At 34.1% G+C, this 25977-nt stretch overlaps 2 protein-coding genes across 2 annotated transcripts; both read right to left on the reverse strand.

Moving 5' to 3' along the window:
- Positions 1 to 881: 881 nt before the first annotated feature.
- Positions 882 to 2273, reverse strand: LOC131029232 (endochitinase 4-like). Its single transcript, XM_057959653.2, has 3 exons — positions 1838 to 2273; positions 1621 to 1738; positions 882 to 1513 (listed from the first exon to the last, which is right to left on the reverse strand). Exons 1-3 carry the CDS (start codon positions 2268 to 2270, stop codon positions 1219 to 1221), a joined length of 846 nt encoding a protein of 281 aa, XP_057815636.2. The 5' UTR covers positions 2271 to 2273; the 3' UTR covers positions 882 to 1218.
- Positions 2274 to 23989: 21716 nt separating this feature from the next.
- LOC131029189 (endochitinase 4-like) lies at positions 23990 to 25375 on the reverse strand. The gene is made up of 3 exons (XM_057959583.2): positions 25039 to 25375; positions 24791 to 24950; positions 23990 to 24681 (listed from the first exon to the last, which is right to left on the reverse strand). Exons 1-3 carry the CDS (start codon positions 25373 to 25375, stop codon positions 24387 to 24389), a joined length of 792 nt encoding a protein of 263 aa, XP_057815566.2. The 3' UTR covers positions 23990 to 24386.
- Between the last annotated feature and the right edge of the window lie 602 nt (positions 25376 to 25977).

A 25977-nucleotide genomic window follows, 5' to 3' on the forward strand; every position in this document is an offset into this window, starting at 1 on the left:
GATATTTATGTTGATATACGGGGAAGAAATGGTGGGGATAGTTTGGAAGCATTGGATTTGGATTATCTCGATATTGAGTTCAGCAGCGTGCTGACTGTAGATGAATGGTGCAAGGATTTGGAATTTGTTGTGAAGCATTCGTTGGAGGCAGAGTTTAGGAGCTTTGGAGAGGCCAGTGTTAACATCGAGGTGCATTAGATGTACCGTTCACAGGACAACAGTCTACAAGGTGGACTGACGGAGAATGAGTTTGTGCTTGGTGAAGTAGTAGGAGGACATATCTTTGACTGCGATTTGGTAATTTCCATACAGTCTGTGAGCAAAATTTGGAAAAAATAAAGTCTTTGATGCGTCTGATTGAGGTGTGAAGAATTGGAAATGCAAGGAATGTTGAGAGCATGGTTGTGTCGGTTGGGCTTCAAGTGAGAGATTGTTGGAATTTGTGAAGCCCAATGGTCACAACCATTCATCTTCTGGAGACTCTTCGCTTGAAGGCTCTATATGATTATAAATACTGAGTATAGTTCATGCTTGATGTAGTGTTGGATTTGCATTATTGATTAATAGAGATTACTCCCTACTTTCCTGGTGGACGTAGCCACTTAGTGGTGAACCACGTTAAACTAGTGTTATGAGTTGTTGTATATTCGTTTCTGTTTTGGTTTCTCTATTTTATTGTTGATTATCATGTTTTCCTGCTCAGTTTAAACTAACATAAATCAATCAATAAACAGAAAAATAAAAAACTTTCTTGAAATTATTAAAATGAGTATAAATATTAAAACTATATAAGTGCAAACAAATTTGTTAATTTTTGTAAGATGATTGGACAACTAAGAAAAATTGGAACTAATAATATGTGGAAACATTTTAAGAAAACATCTCACAAATTTACTGATAATTTTCATTAAGCAAAATACTCCTGTCACCGAAACTAAGAATAAATTACTTAGATTAATACAATACCTAATGCTTGTCAACGCTGAATTTATCATGCACCTTTTTAAATTTGAAAGGAGCACTAGTTTAAACATCTGATGTATCTATAAAAATGATCTCAGTATGAAATCAGAACATTTGTTATCTTATAGGTCTTGTAAACTTTGAAGTATCGAGATAGAGGTGATGTGAATTGGCAACTGCCTACGAACTATTTTTTTTCGTCGTTGGCATTGCTGTCTTATTCTAGGAATTAATATACTCAACAAAAAAGGCAAATTAACATTGGAGATTCGATCCTGGGTCGACGTTGAGTTGCTGGCAAAACTTCTGGTAATAATTGACTCTGCTGGTCACAGTTGCAACATTTCCACCGTCGCATTCCATGCTATTGATAGCTCTAATCGTGGCTCCAAAGCCTTGCCCAGATGTGATTGCTGTATGACAGTTGCTGTTCACCATCCAAAACCACACCGCCGTCTTAAATGAGATGGTCGAATCAGTGCCCACAATCTCTGGATTGTTCAGCCCATCAAATTGAATGTAGTTTCCTGCAGCCCCGTAGTTATAGTTCCTGTCATCACCTTATATTAGAATAGCTAAGCTATAGAGAGCAATGTTGTAATATTTGATTGATTGAAATTTCAAAACTAATCAAGTGAATTGAAAGTGGTTACTGACCATGAGAGCTGCAGAGGGCCTCTGCCATGATAACTTTTGCCCGAGGCGCAGGGATACTGAGTGTTGGAGGCATCGCAGTATATGCTGCTAGGATTCTGCTCTTCGATGAAGCAAAACCCTATCATCCAATACAGACAACCCCTTTTATTAGTACTGCTACTAGCAAAATTAACTTAAAATAGATAGAAAACAACATAACTATGAATGAGATTGTTACCTCCAGTCTCATGGGCTGCATTAGCAAAGAAGGCGGCGATTTCTCTCTCATTAACATCAGAAGACCCAGATGTCCCAAAGCCATCGAAAGCATTAGCAGCGTTAATAAAGGAATCGTAAGTATAAAACCCATTTCCTGCACACCCACTCGCAGCTCCTCCAACTATAGAGCTGAAGACATCAGAAGAAACTATAGAAGCCACTCCGGTGCCAGTAGAAGGAGGAGAAGAAGAATAACAGGGGCCTTCTTTACAACCAGCCCCACAGTAGGCCTCTCCACTTCCACAGTATCCATACTGACTGCAACACAGTCCATTACATCCACAATTTTGACACACTCCCACATCCACAAGCACTAATAAAACAAGCACTACACATGCTGAAGAGGACCAGAAGATGTTGCTCTTACTATTTTGTGTAGCCATGATTTGCATTCGTGTTTCTTCTCCTCCATCTGCAACCCCTATTTATAATGGGTATTGTCTACTTACGTGAAATACACGGTGAGAGATATTTTTGCGTAACGTTCATGTGCACCTTTAAGAGTCATGTGAAGAGGATGAACTAATTTTCAGGCGGCTACAATTATTTTCTAGCATAGTTTATCAAAATGCTACGACTCAATCACACAGATAAGCTTGACTTGTAACCATGAAAAAAGGTAGGCATGGATCACTCTCCCGGTGAAAGAGATTTTGTGTTGTTTTGGTGATAGATTATAGGGTTTGATTTCTACACAATTGAATTTAGAAAACAATTTCGAAAATTTAATATTTTTTCAATCTTAAAAAATACTTAATATATTAATAACGCCAACCAAATGCAGCTAGAATTTGTAGGACGTTTACGTAATATCTGGTTTCCATTAGAGAACGCAACAAAACTGTTCACGATTCCACCCAACATTTAGAGAAGACCAAATGTAGAACTTGTGGATCTGTCCAAAGATACTTTGTCAGCACATCATCTATAAGTTTTCGCTCTTAAATGTGCAAGCGTTTGAAACACGGCAGTGTTAAAAAAACACCTTGAATAAGTAGATTATTTTAAAGGGAAGAATGAGGTGGAGACCAATATTTTGATTGAAATCAACCCTAAATTGTTTTTTGTTTTTTTTCCCTATCCTAAATGATTCTAATTTCCATGTGACTCCATTGAATAACTTCATGTTTTGGGTCGGTCTGTATAAAGCTTTACATTTGTCAATACTGTCGTGCATTGAAAATGTGACCTTTTAGAATTTTAGGCATTTTTGTGAGAGGATGATAATATTGTTTCTTATGGTTGTCTTAATTTGACACTAATTTTTAATTTTTAAAGTATCTTATTTTTGAAGATTCAAACGTCGGTCTTTTCTTTATCATTTTATATATGCAACAAGAGACACATAGGTCATGTTAGAGGGGAAGAGGGGGGAAAGAAATTGATAGAGGGAAAGAGAGAGGTCGATGATGAAATTGTGATTATGTTAACTACTTAAGACTTGAGAGTTGATACCATAGAATGGAAGACAATAGGTGTCAAATTGACCTAGCGGAAGAATTAGGTTGTTAATATAAGAGCCAACATGACATGCAAAATATTAATTTTGAATTCTTTACTGCTCTTTGTGATAGATAAGTTGTCTTAAAATGATGGATGGGTAGGATTATTTGCTTTATTAAAATATCCTAGAGTGATGTCTATTTTTAAATGTCTTAGGCTTACAATTTTAAAGTTTTATGCAAAAGTTAGTGAGTTATAGTTAGTTAGAAGAGACTCAAACTAAACTTATTAGTAAATTAAAATTTTGTAAAAGTGAACCAATCAATCACATATGACTTAAAATTAGAGTTAAGAGTCAACTCCAAGGCCTCTTCATATGTAGAGTATGAAAATTGTTTGAATAAAGGTTAAATTTTATTCTTTAATGTCAAAATAAAAATGTGAGGTTAAGAGAACCAAATCAATAGAAATTATAAACTAAGCCAACATATCTAAACATATCTTAAAAAACAATCGCCAAAAATATATTAAAAAGCTCCATTCTCCAATAAGTTATATATTTTATTTTAAATAAATTGTTTATTAAATAAAATATATAATAAAAAGTAAATTAATATTTTTTTACCTCATTAAATTTGATTTCTTCACAATCAAAATAAGAAATCACTTTGTAGTGTAGGGCTTAAGTCATAAGATTAAGAGGCATGCCATAATATTATGCAATCCTATGTCTCGCTTTAGCCTATTTAATAAGTGATTCTTGTTGGTGGCCTAAATAACACAATGTAACAATGGTTAAATGTTTCTACCTAACCTCCCCTAAAAAAGCAAGGAATTGTCAAATATATTCAAGTGATGAAAGTGCTAAGTATCTAATGGTCAATGAGGTTTGTTTGTTCAAAGGGCCTATGGATTTTTCAATCTACAAATTAGGAATGTGTTTAAATATATTCCTGCTTTAACTAAGTTTAAAATACAAGAAAAAGCTAGATGAAGGATGCAAGAAAGAACCATTAATATCCAAATTGTACTAATAAAATTCACTAAGTCCAAAGATCGATTAAACCATTAATCATTAATACTTCAATCAAAATACTAACAATGCAAAATTATGAGAAAACTTTCAGATCTTAAGCATATTCATCAAAATCAACCACCACATACTAGTATAGGTTGAAATGTAAGAAAATAAAGGTAAATGAAAACATGCCATTTTTGTGTATTTAGAAAATAAAATGTAAATATTAATAAGAGATAGAGTTATAAGTAAATATTAATTAGAAGTAGATTTATAATATATATTTCATTGAAATATATATAATTATTTGTTTGGCATTTGATTCTTATTTTAATTCTAATTTTCTTAATCTTAAATTTAATCCTCACAAAATAAAAAAATCTAAGCATTAATGTAAAACATAAATAAAATTTTTAAAAATAAATAATGAATAGACATTAAAATGATGTTGGTTCATTTTTACCATATATTAAACTTTTTCATTTTTTTTAACTATATTTTCTATCCATTCTACTTAAGAATTCAAATTATAATTTCTTATATGAATCTCAACAAATTATGAATAGAATTAATTTTTACCATGATAATTTTTACAAGAATAACAAATAAAAGATTAAATAATAATTTTAAAATTATATAAATTTAAAATATATATTCATACATAAAGAACATATCTCCACTCTAATTTAATGTTCTCATTCAAATAATTAATGGTAATGTTAACATGGATAAAATAGATGATCAAAAAGAAAAGTAATTATACAGGAAACCCTACCAAACCCTTCTCACACTACCATGCATTAATAATCGACTTTAATTTTAAATTAATAATGCAATATTAAGTTTACTAATTTTTTATTTTTAACTCTTCAATTTTAATTTTTTACTATCATTAATTTCAATCCCTATGCAAAAAACAAGACGCAATGTGTTTTAACATAAGGTAAATTGGCTGCGTAGAATTAAAAAAAATGCAAGTATTCACGTGAATGTTTTACATGCCTACAAAATGAGAAGATGTATAAACAGTCACTTCGGGGGCTGTAATTAATTAATAAAATATTTGTTATCTAGTTTTGACTTCGGGGAATGTCAGATGGACCAATAGCTGGAGACTTTGGTGATGTCATATGTTTTTACTTCATTTAATTTGAATGTCTTGTCTTTTTTATTAATAATGGAAAGTAATCAGAACATTAAATGATGTATTTGTAATTTTGTATTAAAAATTAATATTTTTTGTTGACAAAAATTAAAATTTATATCTACAAAAGTTAACATAGATCAATCATATGATAAATAAATCATGTTTTAAATAATTTTTGTTAAAAAAATTGCATGTTAACTTTTAAAATGATGGAATTTTATCTTAGTTTTACAAAAATTTTAAAATTGATTGGTTAGAAAGACAATAATTAATAACTATTTAAGCATTTTATAAACATGGTGAATGCATTAATATTCCTACCCTGCGAGGAAGCATCATCATTCCATCTTGACAATCAAATTTGATTTAAGAGATTTGTATGTATTTAAGTAAAGGATTTTAAATTAATTTAGTAAATTTTTTATATTCATATTAATTTTTTCACGGCGTCTTAAGCTTACATTCATCTTGTTTTAAGTTTATGTCGAGAGAATACTTTCATATAATTATATATTGATAATATTATAATTTTATGTGATTTGAGATTTATTTTTATTATAATTATTTATATATATATGATTACTATTATAATATTTATTATATTATATTTGTGGGTTACAAGATATATCTGTAGCTATGAAAGAGATATAGAGTCATAGATTCAACTATAAAATAGTTATACATAAGTTTTTAGGTAGTACACAAAGCAAGGATATTATTCTTCATGCATTAAGTGATCAAAATCAATGGTACACTAAATTTATCCATGATCTACAATGACTCTAAAGATAAGCTATCTAATATATTGCATTTACTTTTCAAACATAGCATTATTTGTGTTGATCCTACCCTAAAACTTTGATATAATCCTATTTTTTGTGTTATTATTTGGCTCTAATCAATCCATGTTAATTCAATAAGATGAATTGTTTTAATATAAAAGTAATTTAATTATGATTTCTTGTGTATTCATATGTGCTAGTCTATTAGCATCCTTACCAATGTAGGTGTTCATTGCCTTATTTTTAATTTCATGTATAAAAATCATGACAACCCCATGCATTTGTCTAAGCTCTTTTTTATCATCTTATGTTGTTGATTGCAATCTAATAGTGCCTTGATATTGTTCATGAAAAGTAATTTAAGAGACAACTTTATATTATTATTATGATTAGTAATCTAATAGTTGGTGAGAGTGAATGGCATAAACAATGCCTTCTTATTCCTCATTTACATGGTGTCCATGAACCAATAATTATATAATTACTAATGTTATGGCAATTTGCATGTTAAAGTGTCTTTTTTATAAGTTAAATAAATTGCAATAGTAGATGGTGGGTTTACAATAATAAGTGTTGAGAAAAGGGAAAACAATTTGAAAGCTTAAGCATAAAATATACAAGTCCAATTAATTAAATATATTACCAAAAAAAATAACACATAGTACTAGTTGTACATGGAGAACCCCTTTTGGGAAGTAACTTCATGATGAAATAGACATTGAGCTTGTATTAGCATAAAATAATCAATTGTGTCATATTTACAATCCACTCCAACTCTTCAATCTGATAGCATTTGACCATCATAAAATTAATTCACCTACATAACACTATGAAACCTCCTAGAGATCACTGCTCAAATACAATAAGGGATACAACGCTAGAAGGCTCACTACCTTACAAAACATATATAGAGATAAATTAAAGTGAATGAAATCTAAACTAGCACTAATCTATGCTTGAATGAGTTCTGGTTAGGTGCAGATGATATGTTGTCTTCAAACTATTTTTTTTATCTGCTTTGCTCTGTTCTTCTCAATGAATCAACAAAGATCAAAAGTTCACAAGTGAAACTATGCTCAATCGACACAAAATAGATCACCTTATCAACTACACACCAAAAATCATTATCCAAACTGGTCTTATATATCCGTACACACCAAAAACAATCTCTTACAAGTCAACTTCCAAAGATATGAAAATATGTAACGTGTCACTACAAGTCAACTTGAATCCAAATCAAAACTTAGCACCAGACCAAAAACATATAAACACGTGCTTCTTGTAGGTACCACATAACTTTTAATCTCATTTACCAATCACCAAAATCATGGGAATGCTTCCAGACCAAAACTACTCAAACCAATCCTGAAATACTGGCTACCGGTTAACACCTGCTTCTAGTTAAGAAGAATTATGGCTACGAAATAAAATATCCATGAAGATTTTCCATAAATGACAACTCTAAAATAATAATCAAGCTTCATAATGTATCAGATGAGTTTCAATTGCCAACAATTCCCCCCTTTGTCATTGATGGCAACACTCGTGAAAAATGGTTAAGTGTTGAAACCTGTACACCAGATCAAAATTATAAGGCTCCCCTTTAGACCAAAAACCCAAAACCTGCATCAAGATTCTATAAATAAACCTGCATCAAGATTTTTCGTCTACCGTCATGTCATTCATACCTCCATATTCAATTAAACTTCTCTTTACTAGTTGAAATAAATAATAGTCAAGCTTCATAATGTATCAAATGAGTTTCAATTGCCAACAATTCCCCCCTTTGTCATTGATGGCAACACTCGTGAAAAATGGTTAAGTGTTGAAACCTGTACACTAGATCAAAATTATAAGGCTCCCCTTTAGACCAAAAACCCAAAACCTGCATCAAGATTCTATACACTCCATTCTCACTCAATTGTACATTTTTCACCTTAACTCTCCCCCTTTGATAGCAATTCCAAAGATGGGGTGCTGCCCAGAACTTATATATAGAGACTTTAGAAATACTTAAAGATGTCAGCATAAATGGTATTCAAAAATCCTAGGTGAGTGTCCCACCCACTCTTCAAGTTGTTCAAACCTGTAATGAATGTATTAAATTTAATTGCATGAATTTCTACTTCCTTTAGATTAGATGGCACAGGTTGGATCATTTCCTTTATACAACCTACCTTATTTCTTAACATGGTGTCCAACTGAGGGGCAATTAAGTTCCAGAGTTCACCAACTCTCCTCAAAATCCTATCCTTCTCTGCATTGAATCTCGAGATTTGATCATTAGAGTCAATATTTGTCCTTTAGTATTGTTGGTAAGGGTTATGTTTGAGTCAAAATATTATCAAATGCCAACTAGCTTACCTTGACAGATACTTATTTCCGTGTCTATATCAGTAGTGAACTTTGGAAAAACTAGACAAGACATATATTTTACCACCTTCTGACAGAGCCTTAGAGATAGTTTGCAGACCTTGATTCAATCTAACTGGGTCATCCTCAATCATTTTTTGGAAGGTTTACATTTATACCTCTTTGAACCTATCCAAAACTCACTTTGTGGCGGACTTTTCCAATGACTCAAAATTTGCATTTACATTTTTAACTAATTGAAACAATTATCAAAGGGGTTAGTACTTGGATCTAGATTTACTTCCGGTATAACTTTATGCAAAACTTCAACAGTCATTTGAATAAGGTTTATGTCCTCACTCTTTGTCTTAACTAGGTCCTGACTGGCTTGGACTTGAACCGCTACTGCTAGCATTATCTTTTCCATGGGAGACATCTTTCCAATATCTAACGATGCATCAAAATTTATTGATATCTGGGGTAGGGTCTTAAACTGAGGAGTATTAATTGTTGTAGCATTAACAATAGGGTTGACCCTTGTCTACCTCAACTATCTTCTCATGCACTGGAGCCTGCACAAATTCTCCTTTTTCTCTCTCTATTGTGTCAGTGTTGCCACTTGGTGTAGCTTAGACCATGGGAACCTCACCGATTGTGTCCACAGTTTCAACTACTAGAGGATTCCAACTTGTATCTATATCAAGAGATTAATTTTCTAAATGTTCCTCAACAATATGAGAATACAAGAATACGTGTACGGGAAGAGATCACAAGAATATTCCTTTAGGGTTAGGGTTATTATTTGTTAGACAAATTTGTATGTTTCCCTAAAATTACATGTTATAAGCGGATGGAATTCATAAGGCATTGCAATTGTGTTGTACTGATTTACTAGATAATAAGAAAAGATTGGACGGTTGTGTTTGGTGGATGTAGCCCATCTTGGGTGGACCATGTTAAATCTCTATGTTATCTGTATTATATATTTTTCTTCATCTTTTGTGTTTGTATCTTCATATAATTGTTAATTTGTATTTGCTTCGGCTCTATCTAAACCCTAACACAATCATCAACCTATTTACCATATTCTGGCTCTTGAATTATTTCTTGTTAGCTTCCTTAATGAGCCTATGAGCCTCATCATGGGTAATACAAGTGCAAACATTGATCAACTCTCTCTCCTTCATTTCTTTATCTGCCTTCTGGGTTATCAATCTCCTTGCATCAATGATATTGTACAGGTCTTTTTGGATAATGCGCTCAAGCTCAATCAAAGATTTACTGAAGTTGTGCAAATGCAAAATAAAAAAATCCTCTATCTGTCTTTGTTCATCCTTATTCAAATTTTCATAATATGCACTAATATTTTTCAAATTTTTATCAACAACTATCTGATCAACTAATTGTCTTGTTGACAGAGGAGGAACAATAGTATGTATACCTTTTACTTTTCAAGATTCAATAGCTTCATCAGGCTCTGACCTTACCTTCCTCCCTCTCTTAGGCCTACTGGTTGATGTTGGTTTAGATTTTGCCTTCTTGCTTGCTTCAACACTAATGAATTATGGTTTCCTAACCACTCTCACAAATTCTCACTTTGACTTGGCTTTGACTGCTTCTTCTTTCGAATCACTGTCAGAAGCAACTGGAGATATTGCGACATATGTCCTCTTAGGGTTGTCCTTTTGTTTCAATACACCTTTTTCTAGTGGGGCTCAGACCTTCTAATTGCTTAACATAAATAGGGGCAGACTTGATCTCCTTTGGTTTAGCTTTCGAAGATACCTATTCACCCTTGGGCTTCTTGGTTTCATCTTTAGCCTCCATCTTTGCATGTTTCTCCCTAGCTTGCTTCACCTCCTCCCGGGTAAATCCCATCTACACTGCCACTTTGTCGTCCATCCTAGAGACCTTCCACTTCCTTGAAATTGTAGTAAATTTTTTATGAACCTCCAAATCCTTCTCTTTAAAAGTGTTAAATCCGGGTTCCTTAGGATCCACCGAATTACTCAAGAGGTGTTGAGCATGTATCTCAAGAGTTTGATCGTCCACCTCATATCCCATTGGCAGGATGCAGACTATCCTTGGATCAACAACTTCCATATAACACATCTTTATCCACCATTAAGCAAATAGTATTTTCATACTTCCCAACTATCTCCTTGGAGATTCTCTCTCTTTCCTTAATCTGACTTTGAAATATCTCAAAGAAACTCCATAGGATTGTTGTTTGATCTTCTTCGTTACCCAATCCCCACAAACCTTGTTTAATTTGCATTTCCATCAGAATATAAAAATCCCATTGTACTCTTCCTGTATCGAGAATTCAATTCATGAAGTACAGCCAAACACACAATAAGAGAACCAAAAATTTGAACTCATTTTTCTTGTCAAATTTGATCTTCATTAATTTGCTCGAGAGTTCTTCAAGAAGAACTAAATAGAGATCATATTGCTTGTCTTCCTTAAGTATTTGATATGGGACGTATATGGTTCTGTTGGAGATAGAATTCAGTTTGCTTTACTGATAATACTTGTAGCCAACAATCATAGATGTGAATCTCACATCATGTTCCAAGATGCCATCTATAGTCATAGATCGGTTGTCAAATTACGTACTAGTTACCTTTGTCACAGTTGTGTTTGAAATTTTTCTTAGATTTGGCTTCTCGTTAGTTTGAGGTAAATAAGAAACAACATGAATGGATTACTTGGTGATTTTATATGGTTTATCAAGACATATGAATTCACCATGTATGCGAATGAGAACATACCTTATCCATTCAGCTTCTTCAAACACCAGGAAGTGCACAAACTATGTGAAACTCTTTCTCTCCAATTCTGCATATTCAGGTTTAGGATTCTCATCCTTGTGTCTAATATTCCCATTGTATAGTGCAAGGATTGCTTTGTTATCAGTATCCTTAATGTTGTAGTGATTGTATATTCAAACATCATCAACATCCAAGATGTCATAGGGAATAGACAAGAATGCACCAATTGGTTCATCTTCCATAGATTTGAATGGATGTCTTTTGAATTTAGGCCTTTCTCTCTCTGAAATCTCAAATACTAGTAGATTATTAGCAAAATAAGATGTCATTTCTGAAATTTTAGGGTCAAAAAGAGTTCTTTTGTAAATAACTTTTGTTCAAAGGAATGCACAAATGCTCTTGTTTGATCACATCAAGCTCTTGGAATTCCTTGATAATTGGTTTGCCTTTCTTTCCCACTCAAACTCTTTGCTCGCAATGTGAGAAGTGATTTACATTTTCTATTTTTATCATTGCAAATCCTAATTTTTAGTTGACATAAATGCACTGGCAAAGTTCAACCAAAAGCCCTATCCATCCTCAATCCACTCATCAGATGATCTAGAGATCTGGATGATCAACTCCAAGCATCTGTAATATACCATGATCAATTATAGATTTCTCCAAGGGGAGTTCTACAAGATTTTGCATGAAGATGCCACCGCCTAAGGCTAAATGCCTTAGTTACCAAACAAGGGCTCTACATCGGATTTGGGTACAGATCCACCAACTACTTTAGATTTATCTTTTCTCACCCACATCTTCTCATGATTGTCTCTGATCTCCTCTACCTTCACCTTTCCCTTCTCATTAGCTTTGTTCTGGTTTACCGGAGCATTTTTTGTTTCTATAGTGGTTTGCAATGTGACCGATTTTATTTTTTATCTTTTTTGGCAAGGTGGCAATGCCACTTGATATATTAAATTATTAATAATGTATAATTTTTACAATATATTTAAAAACTGGTTCAAACTAAGCTCCCAGAGAAAGGAACCAGCAAGAAAAACTCTGATCATTTCTTGTCAACATGACTATAGAAGAGAAGTAGTAAACAATCCTCTAGCCGGAGCTAGTTACAAAATAGAGATCAGCAAAGGTGCATGTAGGATCATTTACAAATAGGAGCATGCAAGCTCATTTTACAGAATAGTAGCATGCAAGCTTATTTACAAAATAAGGATATGAAAAAGAAATAACATAGGCTGCCTAGTGAATGAAGAAGAGAGATCCAAAAAGCAAGAGGACTAAACTAGCATTGAAGGACAGATCCATCTTCATGGGATATCTTGAAGGCCCTGCAACAAAGAACTCCTGCAACCAAAATTGACTGCCCTTGCACCAAAAAACACCTGCAACCAATATATATATATACTACAAAATGTAGAGAATTTACAAGAAACACAAGGGTCCAAAACATAATTGACGCCAATGACATGAGATATGTGGTCCGCCATTATAGATAAATGCCAAAGGAGAAGAGGTGAATGCGGAAATGATAGAGAGAAATGAAGACCAAAATTTTTATGCCGTAAATGAAAAGAAAGAGGAGATATATCATAAAAAATATGACAAACCAAAAGAAGCAGCATACAGAGATAATCATGAAAACAATGCCACGCCAAACTTTAAATGGCATATGAAGGATAGATTTCCAATGTGAAAATAAATATCTCCAGATTTTGCACCAGGAGAGAGTACAAAACACACAAACAACATCAATAACAACCAACTCATCATTAATGAATGCCAAGTGATGATCGAGTAAAGCAAAGTACCTCAAATCAAAACCAAATGGAATTATGAAAAGGAATTCCTCACCAAGAGGAGAGAATATCAACTCGTATAAACAAGCAATCATATAATAAGAAAGATTAAATACTCGACTCTCTACAGGCTATACTTAATAGGTTTGGGAAACTCATCAAATCACACCCCAATCGAGAGGAATCAATAACAGTTTTATCACAACCCATATTAGCGAGGCACTCAGCCAATGCATTACCTTCACTATAAACATGTGAGATGATGAGGTGCTCAAACATATTAAGAAGAGTCCATATTTGTTCAAGAATATACCGGAAATGCCAATTATCAGCTTTTCTTGCCTTGCAAGCATTAATGACAATAGTCGAATCACCTTCAATATAAAGGTATTTGAAATTAAAATCCTTAGCCATAACATGACCTTCTAAAAGAGAACAATCCTGGGCCATATTATTTGTGCCAGAAGAAATTGGCATAGCTTTTAATGCTAATAAAGAACCCAAATGATCACGAAAAACTATCCCTATTCTTGAATCACCAGGATTTCCATGGAAGGATCCATCAAAATTCAATTTACAAAAAGGGGCATTAGGAGGATGCCATTTTATAGAATTTCTATCTACATTTGTTTTTTGAATCCTTGGAAAGGCAGCTGATACAGAAATAATGATACTTTTCCAAGAAGAAATCATAAAATTGTCCCAGGAAGAGAACTCTGAATTCATATTAAAATATTTCTGAACATGAGCATTAACTTGCTCAATAATACTTATTTCCAAAATCCCAAGAACAATAGATAAATCCGATGAGTCACATCTAAAAATGTGCTTGTTTCTTTCCCACCAAATGGCCCATATGACTAAAGAGGGAATTATAAACCACAAACAAGCAAATAGAGAAGATGAATACAAAACTGACCAAGACTGAAACATGTCCCATAAAGATAAAGGCAAAGGGAATGAAAGAGATAACTTTTGGAGGACAAAACGCCAACTACTACTTGCAAACTCACAATGAAGAAAAAGATGATTGACATCTTCAAGAGCTTTACCACATAAGACACAAGAAAAGGAGGCTGCAATTTTAAATTTGACTAAATGATCACTAGTCAAAATTCTATTTTGCAGCGTGAGCCAAGAAAAAACACCAGCTTTAGGTAATATTGAATTATTCCAATAGAACAAAAAGGCACGATGACGAGCATTTTGATTGGCCATTTGTTGAATAGAAAAATATTCTTCTTCAACAGAGTAGTTTCCTGATTTACAAGGGCACCAAATAAGTTGATCTTTGATGTTATAAAGGAAAGCCACTCGGTCTTGCAAAACAGATTTAAAATTTTGAAGTTCCTGCAAGGAAAAGGGAAGAGTAGAGGGATCCTTCCATGAGACCTTGCGAGAAAATAGATCAACACTATTTACATAATCAACCAATCTAACTCCCCATGATTGAGAAAGAACAACTGAAACAGAAGCAAGAGAATCATGTTGCAAAAGAGGAGGAAAGCCATTCCAGGAGTCTTTCCAAAAAATAATATCCTCCCCCAAATGGACCTGCCAGGAGATAAAATTAGAGACCACTTCCCTACATGAGATCATAAAGTTCCAAATAGCAGACCCCTGTGGAGGATTAGAAATTGTGAAGATCCTAGCAGGTTCTAGGAATCCAAATACTTAGCCTGTATAATTTGGCACCACAAAGATTGGGGCTTAGTATACATAGACCAAACTAGTTTTCCCCCAAAAGCCCTATTTCTTTTAGATAAGTCCTTAATCCCAGCACCACCAATTTGCTTGGAAAGAGACATCTTGGTCAAAGAAATCAGTGGAATCTTTTTATCTTCTATCATGTTATTTTTCCAAAGAAAAGATTGAATAATCTTTTCAATTTGGGAGATGACTGATCTGGGAGCTTGAAGAACTGATATATAGTAATTAGGAATGGCAGATAGGACCATTTCAATGAGAAGTATCCTACCTGAAAGAGACAACCACCTAGCCTTCCAAGCAGAAATACGAGATTTAAGTCTCTCAATAACCGAATTCCAAAAAGAAGACTTAGCAGATCCCATAAAGAAAGGAATCCCCAAATAGGTAGAAGGAAGAGAGTCTACTGGGAAACCTAAGATATTCACAAGTCTATCAGCCACCAACTAAGGAGTATTAAAAATGAAGATCTTGGATTTATGGGGGCTAATCTGTTGGCCAGATCCAATAGTATAAGTATCTAGAATAAATTTAATATAAGTAGCCTCTTGAATAGAAGAAGACCCAAATAAAAGTGTATCATCAGCAAAAAGGTTATGAGTGACTAAAATATCAGAATTAGGAATTAACACCCGTTGCCAAAAGCCCAGATCCCTTTTCATAATAACCAATCGACTAAAAGCTTATGCCATAATGATAAATAAGAAAGGAGATAAAGGATCTCCTTGTCTAACACCCTGGGTTGAAGAAAAGTATCCAGAGGGAGCTCCATTAATGATGACAGAAAATGAAGCAGTGGAAATACAACTCTTGATCCATTTACACCAGCTTTCAAAGAAACCAAATTTTCTCAAAACTTTGAGCAAAAAATCCCAACAAACTTTATCATAAGCCTTCATCATATCAAGTTTGACCACAAAAGCTAGGATATTGGACAAATTTATGGAATGTAAAGTTTCATGAGCAACAATTGCTTTCTCATGAGTTTCCCGACCCAAAACAAAACCTCCTTGTTGAGGAGAGATGATACGAGGAAGGAGAATTTTAAGTCTTAAATAAATAGCCTTGCTTGAGATTTTGTAAATAGAGTTGCACAAAGAAATGAGTCTAAATTCAGCAAAAGTTTGGGGATTCTTAGATTTCAGGATCAGGGCAATATAAGTGATGTTAAAAATTTTAAGGATATACCCACCCCTCCTAGACTCTTCCAAAGCCATTAATAAGTCAAAACCAATAAAATCCCATTTCTGAAAGAACAAAATAGTAAACCCATTAGGACCTGCAGCTTTGTCAGGGGCCATGGAAAAAACAACAGAATGAAGCTCATCTAAAGAAAAAGGCCTCATAAGAAAGTCATTATCCTCATGAGAAGCAAGGGAGGGGATAGAATCTAAAATAAAATCCACATGATGATCCATAGAGGAAGAAGAAAAAGAAGGAGATAACAATTCCTTAAAAAAAGACACCCCCTCCTCTCTAATCTGTTGATCTAAATTAAGGACATAACCAGACTTGGAATCTTTAGTACTAAAAATTGTAGAAGCAGCTTGTTTGAGCTTGGTTATAGCTTGAAAGAAGGCAGTATTCTTGTCACCTGCTTTAAGCCAAACCTCACGAGACTTTTGTTGCCAATAGATTTCAACCCAGGAGCAAAGGATCTCCCAGTAAGCTTGCAATTTCTTTTGAGCATCATTAGTGGAGGAATTAGTGCCATGTCTAATAATCTCCTCATTAACAACCTTCAAATCACTGGTAATTGCCTCTTTTTCATGAAAAATATTCTTAAAGACCAATTTATTCCAAGCCATAATTTGAGATTTCACAAATTTCAGTTTGGAATAAAATTGAAACATCTTAGTACCTTTGCAAAATGGAGCACTTATCCACCATTTCTTTAATAAAGAAAGAAAATGAGGATGAGTGAACCACATTTTCTCAAACTTAAAAGAAGGTCTAACAAAGGAAACATGATCCAATTTATCAAAATTGAGCAAAATTGGGAAATGTTTAGAATCTAAGGAGGTAAGAATCTCAAAAGAAAAGGAAAAGTTTCTCAAAATGTAGGTTTAGGGAAATGACAATCTATCAAGGTGAGAGGCAATCTGGCATTTAGATCTCTTATTAGTCCAAGTGAAAGAACTATTAGAAGGGAAAATATCGAATAACGCACTGGCTTGTACAAAGGAGGAAAAGTCATCAATAACCTTCTGAGTTGTAGGATTACCCCCTCTTTTTTCATCTGGGGAAAGAAGAGCATTAAAATCACCCCCAAGCATAATAAAAAAATCATCATATCATAAAAATAATTCAGATAAGGAATCCCATAAGTCGGTTTTATCTGAAGGAGAAGTCAAACCATAAATATTAAACAGAACAAAAGAGACTTCAAACCAGGCAACCTTGAACAACTGTCAATGAGAAGAAAAAGATAACATCTCAACTTTGACTGATTTAGGATTCCATAAAGTTATAAGACCACTAGAAGCACCTAAAGAAGGAACATGAACAGCTTTCCAAAGGGACCATTTGGAAATTATGTTATCAAAAGAATGCTGAGAAAGTTTAGACTCTTGCAATAAGATGATATCCACTTTTGAAGAATCAAGAAATTTCTTGATCCTTCCCCTTTTGTCAGGGGTATTTAAGCCCTTGACATTCCAAGATAAAATCCTCATTTATCACAAGGAGAGCAACATGCCCTCCTTGTTTTGACTTGGGAAGAAAATTTCTCTACAATAGTGGATTGAATACCAGCCATAGTCTCCTCCTTGATTTTAGCCAATTTTGGTTTCTGGCACCTCTTCTTAGGAGTTTTAACAATAGGGGGGAAACAAAAGGAGATTTCTCCAATGCTAACTTCTGAGAGAAATCAAATCCATACAAATTAGAAATAGTTGAAGAAGGACTATCAATAAGATCCGCATCCACACCTTCAACTGAATTTGGTTGAGAAGAGGAAACATGACAACCATCATGGACAGGCCCTGAAGAGGCAGATGCAGAAGAAAAAGAAAATTTGGGAAATTCCTTTGCAACAATCTCATCAAATAGACCAGAAGAAACTGAAAAATAAAATATCTGAAGCAATAAGTTGAATCTTCTCTTCAGAAATGGAAAGAGAAGAAGGAGACCTTGGAATGGGCAAAAAAGAATCACTATCAAAAATCAAACTATGAATAATTTTGGTATCATCTGCCAAACCCACAAAAGAAGAACGAGGAGAAGAATTAACAGAGCAATGATCTGTGCAACCATTAGAAGGTAACAACATTTTAGAAATAGAACCGAAGGACAATAAATTTGAAAAAAACTCACAGAGGAGAATAGAAAAGGTTCAAAACAAAATTCAAAAGACCAATAATCCTTGAAAGGACTAGGAAGAAACTTAACTAAGTTTGAAGAAATAGAACAAAACTAATGAATGGCAGACAGAACAAAGAAGAACACGGCCATAGAGCAGAGAAAAGTAAAATCCATCAGAGGCACATCACATACGGTATATCCAAAAAAAGGAACGAGAGATGTAACCGAAAGAGGTAAAGGGAACAGATTCCTTAACATTATGATCCTTCAAAGACTGACAATCCTTACTTTTAAAAAAGGCACATTGGCAAAAATCAGATGAAAAATCTGAACAAACTTGTAAAGGTGCATCAAAATCACCACAACATTGAGAGGTGAAATGGCCAAGTAACGAAGCACAAGAATGAATAGTGGTCAAATTTTGAATTACCATAGGCTGAATCCATGCACCATATTTAGAGAAAATAGTAATCTCAGAGGGAATGGGTTTAGACAGATTTAATAACAAACAAACCCTAACCAGAAGATGAAGCCATTCGAAAGGAACTAAATCATGCTTAATAAAGATGCCCGATTTGTTTCCTAGGATTTCAACTATATACACATCACGATACTCCAAAGGAAGACCTGAGAAAGTTACCCAGAAGGGCATAAACTATGGCTTTGCCAATTGAATATCAAAATGAGGAGACCAAGCATAGGTAAAAATTCCTATCCCAAAACAAAGCCGCCCTTTAAATCTATGCACACAATCCCTATACTTTTTCAGAATAGAAAATCACAGTGAAATATAGAGAATCTTTATCAAATAGAAATAAATCTTTCATACCATCCCAATTAGACTTTGCCCATGTTAATAATTTACCAAAAGAAACCGAAGAAAGAAGCTTACCAATGAGGGCAGTAGAATGCAATAACTTCACTGAGTCCTAAATCATGTAATCGGGGAATATAACCTTATACTGCATAGAAGAATGTGGATTACCCCTTATCGAATCGGAAAATGCAGAGGGAGATTTATGGGGGAGTGGATTTAGATAGAAGGGAGCTCATTTAGCAATGCGAATGTCATTCGGGGAAGAAAGGAAGTGAGGGTTAGAAACCAAAGTGTTATTTGGCCAGGTGACATAAGATGGTAGGGAAGGATTACAATCTTGGGAGGGAGATCCAGAAGGAGATAATGCGGAAAAACCATTAGAACACAGGGAGCCATCACAAATGTTGAATGGTGGTTGAGGTGAAATAGATCTACGCTTCCTAGGTTTTTTAGAACCAAAAAAGCAATGAAAACGCTTAAAAGGAGTCTTTGGGTGATCAACAAGAGGAGGACCTAGAATTCCTTGAAATATTAATGCCTTGGGAATAGAATATTTATAATAAGAACGCGAAGATTTTGGAACAGAATTACCTGTAAATTTGCAAAAATATGACGAAGCCGACAAGAATTTGTCATAAGCCAAGTCATGCCAACGACCATCCTTGACAACCCATTGAGGAGAATTATTAGAAGTTTGTAATTGAGCCAAATCATGATCATCAAATGGCACATCTACCCATCGCATCTGCCTGTGAGGAAGGATCGGTACCATCATTTCCCAAAAATCATCAATCCTAACGCCATGCACTTGTTGTTCAAAAAAATTGGCATCTACCAACCGTGATACACCTGCATTGTTTAAGAGTGTTTTTGTTGTGTGGTCATGGCCAGGCTGCAGCCTTGCCGCCCCACCCAAGTTTGTCATCCCTGGTTGCCATCACCATCTGCCTTTTTGGATCTCTGTGATTGAAGACCAAATGGAGAAGTTGCAGGCTCGAAATCCCTCTCAATGTAGCTCGAAACCTCTGTCAATAGCTCCAAAATATTTTCTCATGGTGGCACCCTTGGTCGCTGTTGGCTAGTGTATTCTCCTTCCAAACCCTCGTGTGATTCGCGAGTAGAGTTGCATGCATGAAAAACAACATTTCTCTACATAGGTTTGAAGTTCATCTAATTTAGTCTCATCCTGCATTGGTTAGAGATACGTCCAAACATTCCACAAGCATAGAATCTCTTTTTTTGAAATTTATTCATTACTGCTCTGCACATATTTGACTTGTGACCAAAATTATTGCATATGAAACATTGACCAATAAAGGTAGGACCATTGTTCATATTGTTCATCATGTTATTATTGTTCATCATTCCATTATTATTCCTACTTCTACATTGATTCCCCATATGACCAAATTTATTGCAAGTAAAGCATCTACCATTAAATTTATGGGCATTAGGTTGTCTTATTGGAGGATTCTTTCTCTTCTTCTGATTAGTTTTTTCATTGCCTTGTCCAAATCTAGAGGATTCACCTTTCCCAAATCCAAGTCCTCGCATATCCTTTCCATGTCTTTGACTTTCCAGTATCTCATCAAGCCTTGTTGAGATAGATTTGAATTTTTCTTTCTATTCATTAGTAGTAGCAAGTTCATCTCTTAGTGCAACAATCTATCTTTCAAGTTCCTGACCATTATTCCTTGATTGTGTCAACTCAAGCTTCAACTAATCATTCTCATAAGTAAGCCTCAAGCATTCATTAGCTCTTTCCTTCAATGACTATTTCAGATTCTCTTCATTCTTCTTCTAGTCCTCAATCTCCTTAGTCAATCTCATGATCACAACAGATTTTATCTCATTCTTCAAGGCAGCATTCTCTCCCTCAAGCTTGTCAACTTCATCAGCTTTACCCTGATTTTTCATGATCTAATTTTCTTTGTCCTTCATCTTGTCCATCAATTCCTTTCTCTTGTCTCTTGAGGTGTTCACTTGATCCTTCAAGTCATTAATGAAATCATCGGCAACATTTAAGTTTCTTTTCAAGGAACTAATCTCATTTCTAGCTGCATCAAGATCCTCAAGTGCTACACTGAGCTACCTTGAAAACTAGAATCCATTGATTAAATCTCTCAGACCTTCCTCAAACGGTTAAGCTTCCTCAGAAGAACCAGGCTTTGATACCAATTTTTGGAATCAAGGATCACTAAGAGGGGGGGCAAATCAGTGATCTACTGGTAAGCAAATTTTTTGCTTTATTCTTAAACCACCGGAAGTATAAACTTGAAACTGAAATGCATAAACACAAAGAAATCAACCACAAGATCATAACACCAAGATTTTTATGTGGAAACCCAAATGGGAAAAACCATGGTGGGATTTGAACCCATAATATTATTCCACTATGGCTAGTAGTAAAACAATATTACAAAATAGGAATTCACAAGCATTCAAGCACACTACCTAGAGCTCATTACTCAAATAAAATAAGAGCTACAACCCTGGAAATCTCACTGACTTAAGAAACATGTACAAAGATGAATTACAGTGAATGAGCTCTAAAATAGCATCAATATATATATTCTTGAATGAGTTCTGGTTAGGTGCAAATGATCCTTTGTCTTCAAACTATTTTTATGCTCTGCTTTGTTTTGTTCTGCTCACCAGATCAGCAAAGATCAAAGTGCGCAAGTGAAACTACGCTCAATCAACACAAAATAGATCACCTTATCAACTACAAACCAAAAATTGTTTTCCAAACTAATCTTATGTATTCGCACACACCCAAAACAATCTTTTACAAGTTGACTTCCAAAGATATGAAAATATGTAACATGTCACTACAAGTCTGCTTGAATCCAAATCAAAACTCAGAACTAGACCAAAAACATATGAACACATGCTTCTTATAGGTCCCACATAACTTTTAATCACATTTACCAATCACCAAAATCACGGGAATACTTCCAGACCAAACCGCTCTAACCAAAACTGAAATACTAGCTATTGGTTAACACCTACTTCCAGTTAAGAAGAATTATGGCTACTGAAATGAATCTCCATAAAGAGTTTCCATCAATGAAAACTCTAAATCAATAATCAAGCTTTCGAATGCATCAAATGAGTGTTAATTGCCAACACCATTAAGAGGTCGATAATTACATTATCATTTATTATTTATAGATCATCAACATATATCACATTAAATCTTAGGATGTACTTTTTTCACAACATTTATGAAGTGTATATGAGATGACATTGTCTTTTTTTTGTTACCGTTCAAACTTTACCTATTATCTTTGGACATAAACAAATCAATGTTGGGTATCACTTAATGGAGGCATTCTTGCACAAATAAAAAACTACATGACAGGTAGAGTGTTAAAAGCATATGGTATGCCATGCTAAAACAATAGATAGTGAATAATGGATGGTGGACAATAGTATAGAAAAAATGAACAGCTGATATAATTTCAATTGTCTTGCAATGCCAAAGGAGTAAATTATAAACCAGATATTTAAAATCGGGTAATTCATTTCATATAAGAAACACCTTCGGTGTAATTACTTGTTATAATTTAACTTTTTATTTAAATATAAATGTATACAAAATGATTTTGAGAGTTTTATTTATTTATTCATGTTGTATATTTTTTCTTTTTGGGGGGATATCAAGAGGAGAGAACTTGGAAAACAATTGGAGGAAGAAGGAAATAAGGAAGAAAAATAAAAGTTATAAGAAATATAGAATAATAAGTCCTTGTAACTCCAATATCTTTAGAAGCTAATTTTTGTGATCTCTTTTATAAAATTAGAGTTCTTGGCTAAAATGGTTATGAACCTTTGTGTTTGTGAAATGGATAGCTTCTTGATTTTATTGGGTTATGAAGAGTCAAATTTTTGTTGAGTTATTAGGTCTTTGAAAATTTATTATTTTGCATTTTATATGGATATGATTTTTTTTAATTTTTAACATTAGGCATGGATTATTTCAATTTGTGTTAAGAGTTCATATGTATGCATATGCATATACATACACATACGCATACACATACACATACACATACACATACACATACATACATGTGTGTGTGTGTGTGTGTGTGTGTGTGTGTGTGTGTGTGTGTGTGTGTGTGTGAGAGAGAGAGAGAGAGAGAGAGAGAGAGAGAGAGAGAGAGAGAGAGAGAGAGAGAGAGAGAGAGAGAGAGAGAGTGATTATATCTCATAAAAATATGCATGAAATTTACTTGATAGACTTGAGTTCATATTCATAGTTAAATATATATCGATATCAACATACATTATGTGTGTATGTGTAAATTTAAAATAAGTAAATATATTTAATAATAATTTAATATGTATATATATGTGTATGTATAGATATAAATATATATGTACATGTATGGATAAATATGTTTGTGTGTATGTGTATATCTGTGTATGTGTGTATGTATGTGTATGTGTGTACACGTATAACAATCAAAATAAATTTAAGGGTTGGAATATTCATCATGTCTTATTTTACAATGAATGGAACCTCTATGAACTCTTTAGAATATTCTCCTCACCATCAATTTTATGGTCATCAAATATACTATTCTATGACATAATAGTCTTATACAATATTAATGTTGATATTGGTTGCTAGGGTCATGGTCTGCACCTACCATGGGTACCTCCAAGCTACCCATGTATAGTAGTACTATGTAGTTCTAACTACATAAGTAGGTATGAACTCTTGTAGAAGTTTTTTCAGGTTTTAACTTTCTAAAAATTTAATACTAAAGGAAAAAATAACTTTCTTGAACACTTTGTATTCAATGGGGAGCACAAATTTGCACCAATAAAATTTGAATTTGAATATAAAGCTACAAGGAGGACTTCCTATAATCTGGTATTTCTATCAAGTTTTTTATTCTCCGGATCATCATTTATTGCAAGAGAAGATCATTTAATGCATTGCTCCCTTATTATGCCAAGAGGCATCTACAATGACATCAAAATGTTCATAAACAAAAACTCAATTTTGAAACAATTTGACATGCAAATGACGGGTAAATGCATGAAATATGTCATCTTTTTGTTTTTGTGGAGGTGTTATTTTATTATTCCAAATAAAATAGAACCCTCGCCACTTGTCTCCAAGTATATGAAACCACTACATTCAAACGATAGTCGAAGGGTGCAATAAAATTTAAAAGGGAATGCCGTCTTAGATAATACTGGTACATACTTAAGCAATTCTATTATTATTCATATTTTTGAAACTCTTATATACTACTAATATTATTGCATTTATCAGATGCCTTCTATTAAAAGATATCTCTCGACATAATTTACCTAAAAAATCTAGAGCTGGACAAAAAGGCAAATTAACATCGAAGATTCGATCCTGGGTCGACGTTGAGCTGCTGGCAAAACTTCTGGAAGTAATTCACCCTGCTGCTCACAGTTGCATCACTTCCACCATCGGATTCCATGCTGTTTATAGCTCTTATCGTGGCTCCGAAGCCTTGGCCAGACGTGATTGCTGTATGACAGTTGCTGTTCACCATCCCAAACCACACCGCCGTCTTAAATGAGATGGTCGAACCAGTGCCCACAATCTCTGGATTGTTCAGCCCATCAAATTGAATGTAGTTTTCTGCCACCCCGTAGTTATAATTCCTGTCATCACCTTACATTAGCATGTCCTAGCTATGAAGAGCAATACTATGTTAGCTGATTGGTTAAATTTTGAAGATTAACTATGTGGGAATTGGAAATGGTTGCTCACCATGAGAGCTGCAGACGGCCTCTGCCATGATAACTCTTGCCGGGGGTGCAGGGATACTGAGTGTTGGAGGCATCGCAGTATATGCTGCTAGGATTCTGCTCTTCGATGTAGCAAAACCCTATTATCCAATACAGACTACCCCTTCTAATCAGTACTGCTACTAGCAACATAAAACTTAAAATAAATAGAAAACAAGATAAAAATAAATCAGAACTTGTAATGCATATGTTAGCTCCAGTCTCATGGGCAGAAGAAGGCAGCAACTTCTCTCTTGTTAACATCAGAAGACCCAGATGTCCCAAACCCAATGAAAGCATTAGCAGCATTAATGAAGGAATCATAATTATAAAACCCATTTCCTGCACACCCACTGGCAGCTCCTCCAACTACAGAATTCAAAACATCAGAAGAAACGATGGAACCCACTCCCCCGCTAGTTTGAGAGACTCCCACATCCACTAACACGAATAAAACAAGCAGTACACATGCTAAAGATGACCAAAAGATCTTACTCTTACTCTTACTATTTTGTATAGCCATCATGTGTTGTCTACTTACGTGTAATACATAATGGGTGTTGTCCATTTCCACCCTATTCATAATGGGTGTTGTCTCCTTACGTGTAATACTCGGTGAGAGACATTTTTGCGTACCGCTCACGTACCTTTAAGAGTCAAATCACGAGATTGAGCTCCTCATTGTTTTTAGCACAGTTTTTCAAAATGTTATGACTGAATACTCACACAGATCATCTTGACTCGTAACCGAGAGAGAAACAGAAAGCAGGTAGGCATCCATCACTCTACTGTTGATGAGGATATTCTGTTGGTATGTTCTGTCTAATACACAGCACTTAGACGATGGCAAAAGTTTGATATTTTGCCAACCTTATTTATAAATTAAATTAAAAAGTTCCCATAGCTTGACTATACTTATCAATTTAATGTAATTGATGATAGATACTTTAGTATATGCTATGTTCCATAATTGAAATCTAGATTTTAATATCTGGCTTTCACTAGAGAATGCATCAAAACTACTCACTGATTCTGCCCAAGCTTGAGACAACGGCAAATCTAGAACTTGTAGATCTGTCCAAAGATACTTTGTCAGCATTCAAGAAAATCATCTATAAATATTGGCTTTTAAGCACACATTCACATGTATATATTAAGTGTTTGAAATAC

Source organism: Cryptomeria japonica, chromosome 3 (genome assembly GCF_030272615.1).
Source record: "Cryptomeria japonica chromosome 3, Sugi_1.0, whole genome shotgun sequence".
Lineage (NCBI taxonomy): Eukaryota > Viridiplantae > Streptophyta > Pinopsida > Cupressales > Cupressaceae > Cryptomeria > Cryptomeria japonica.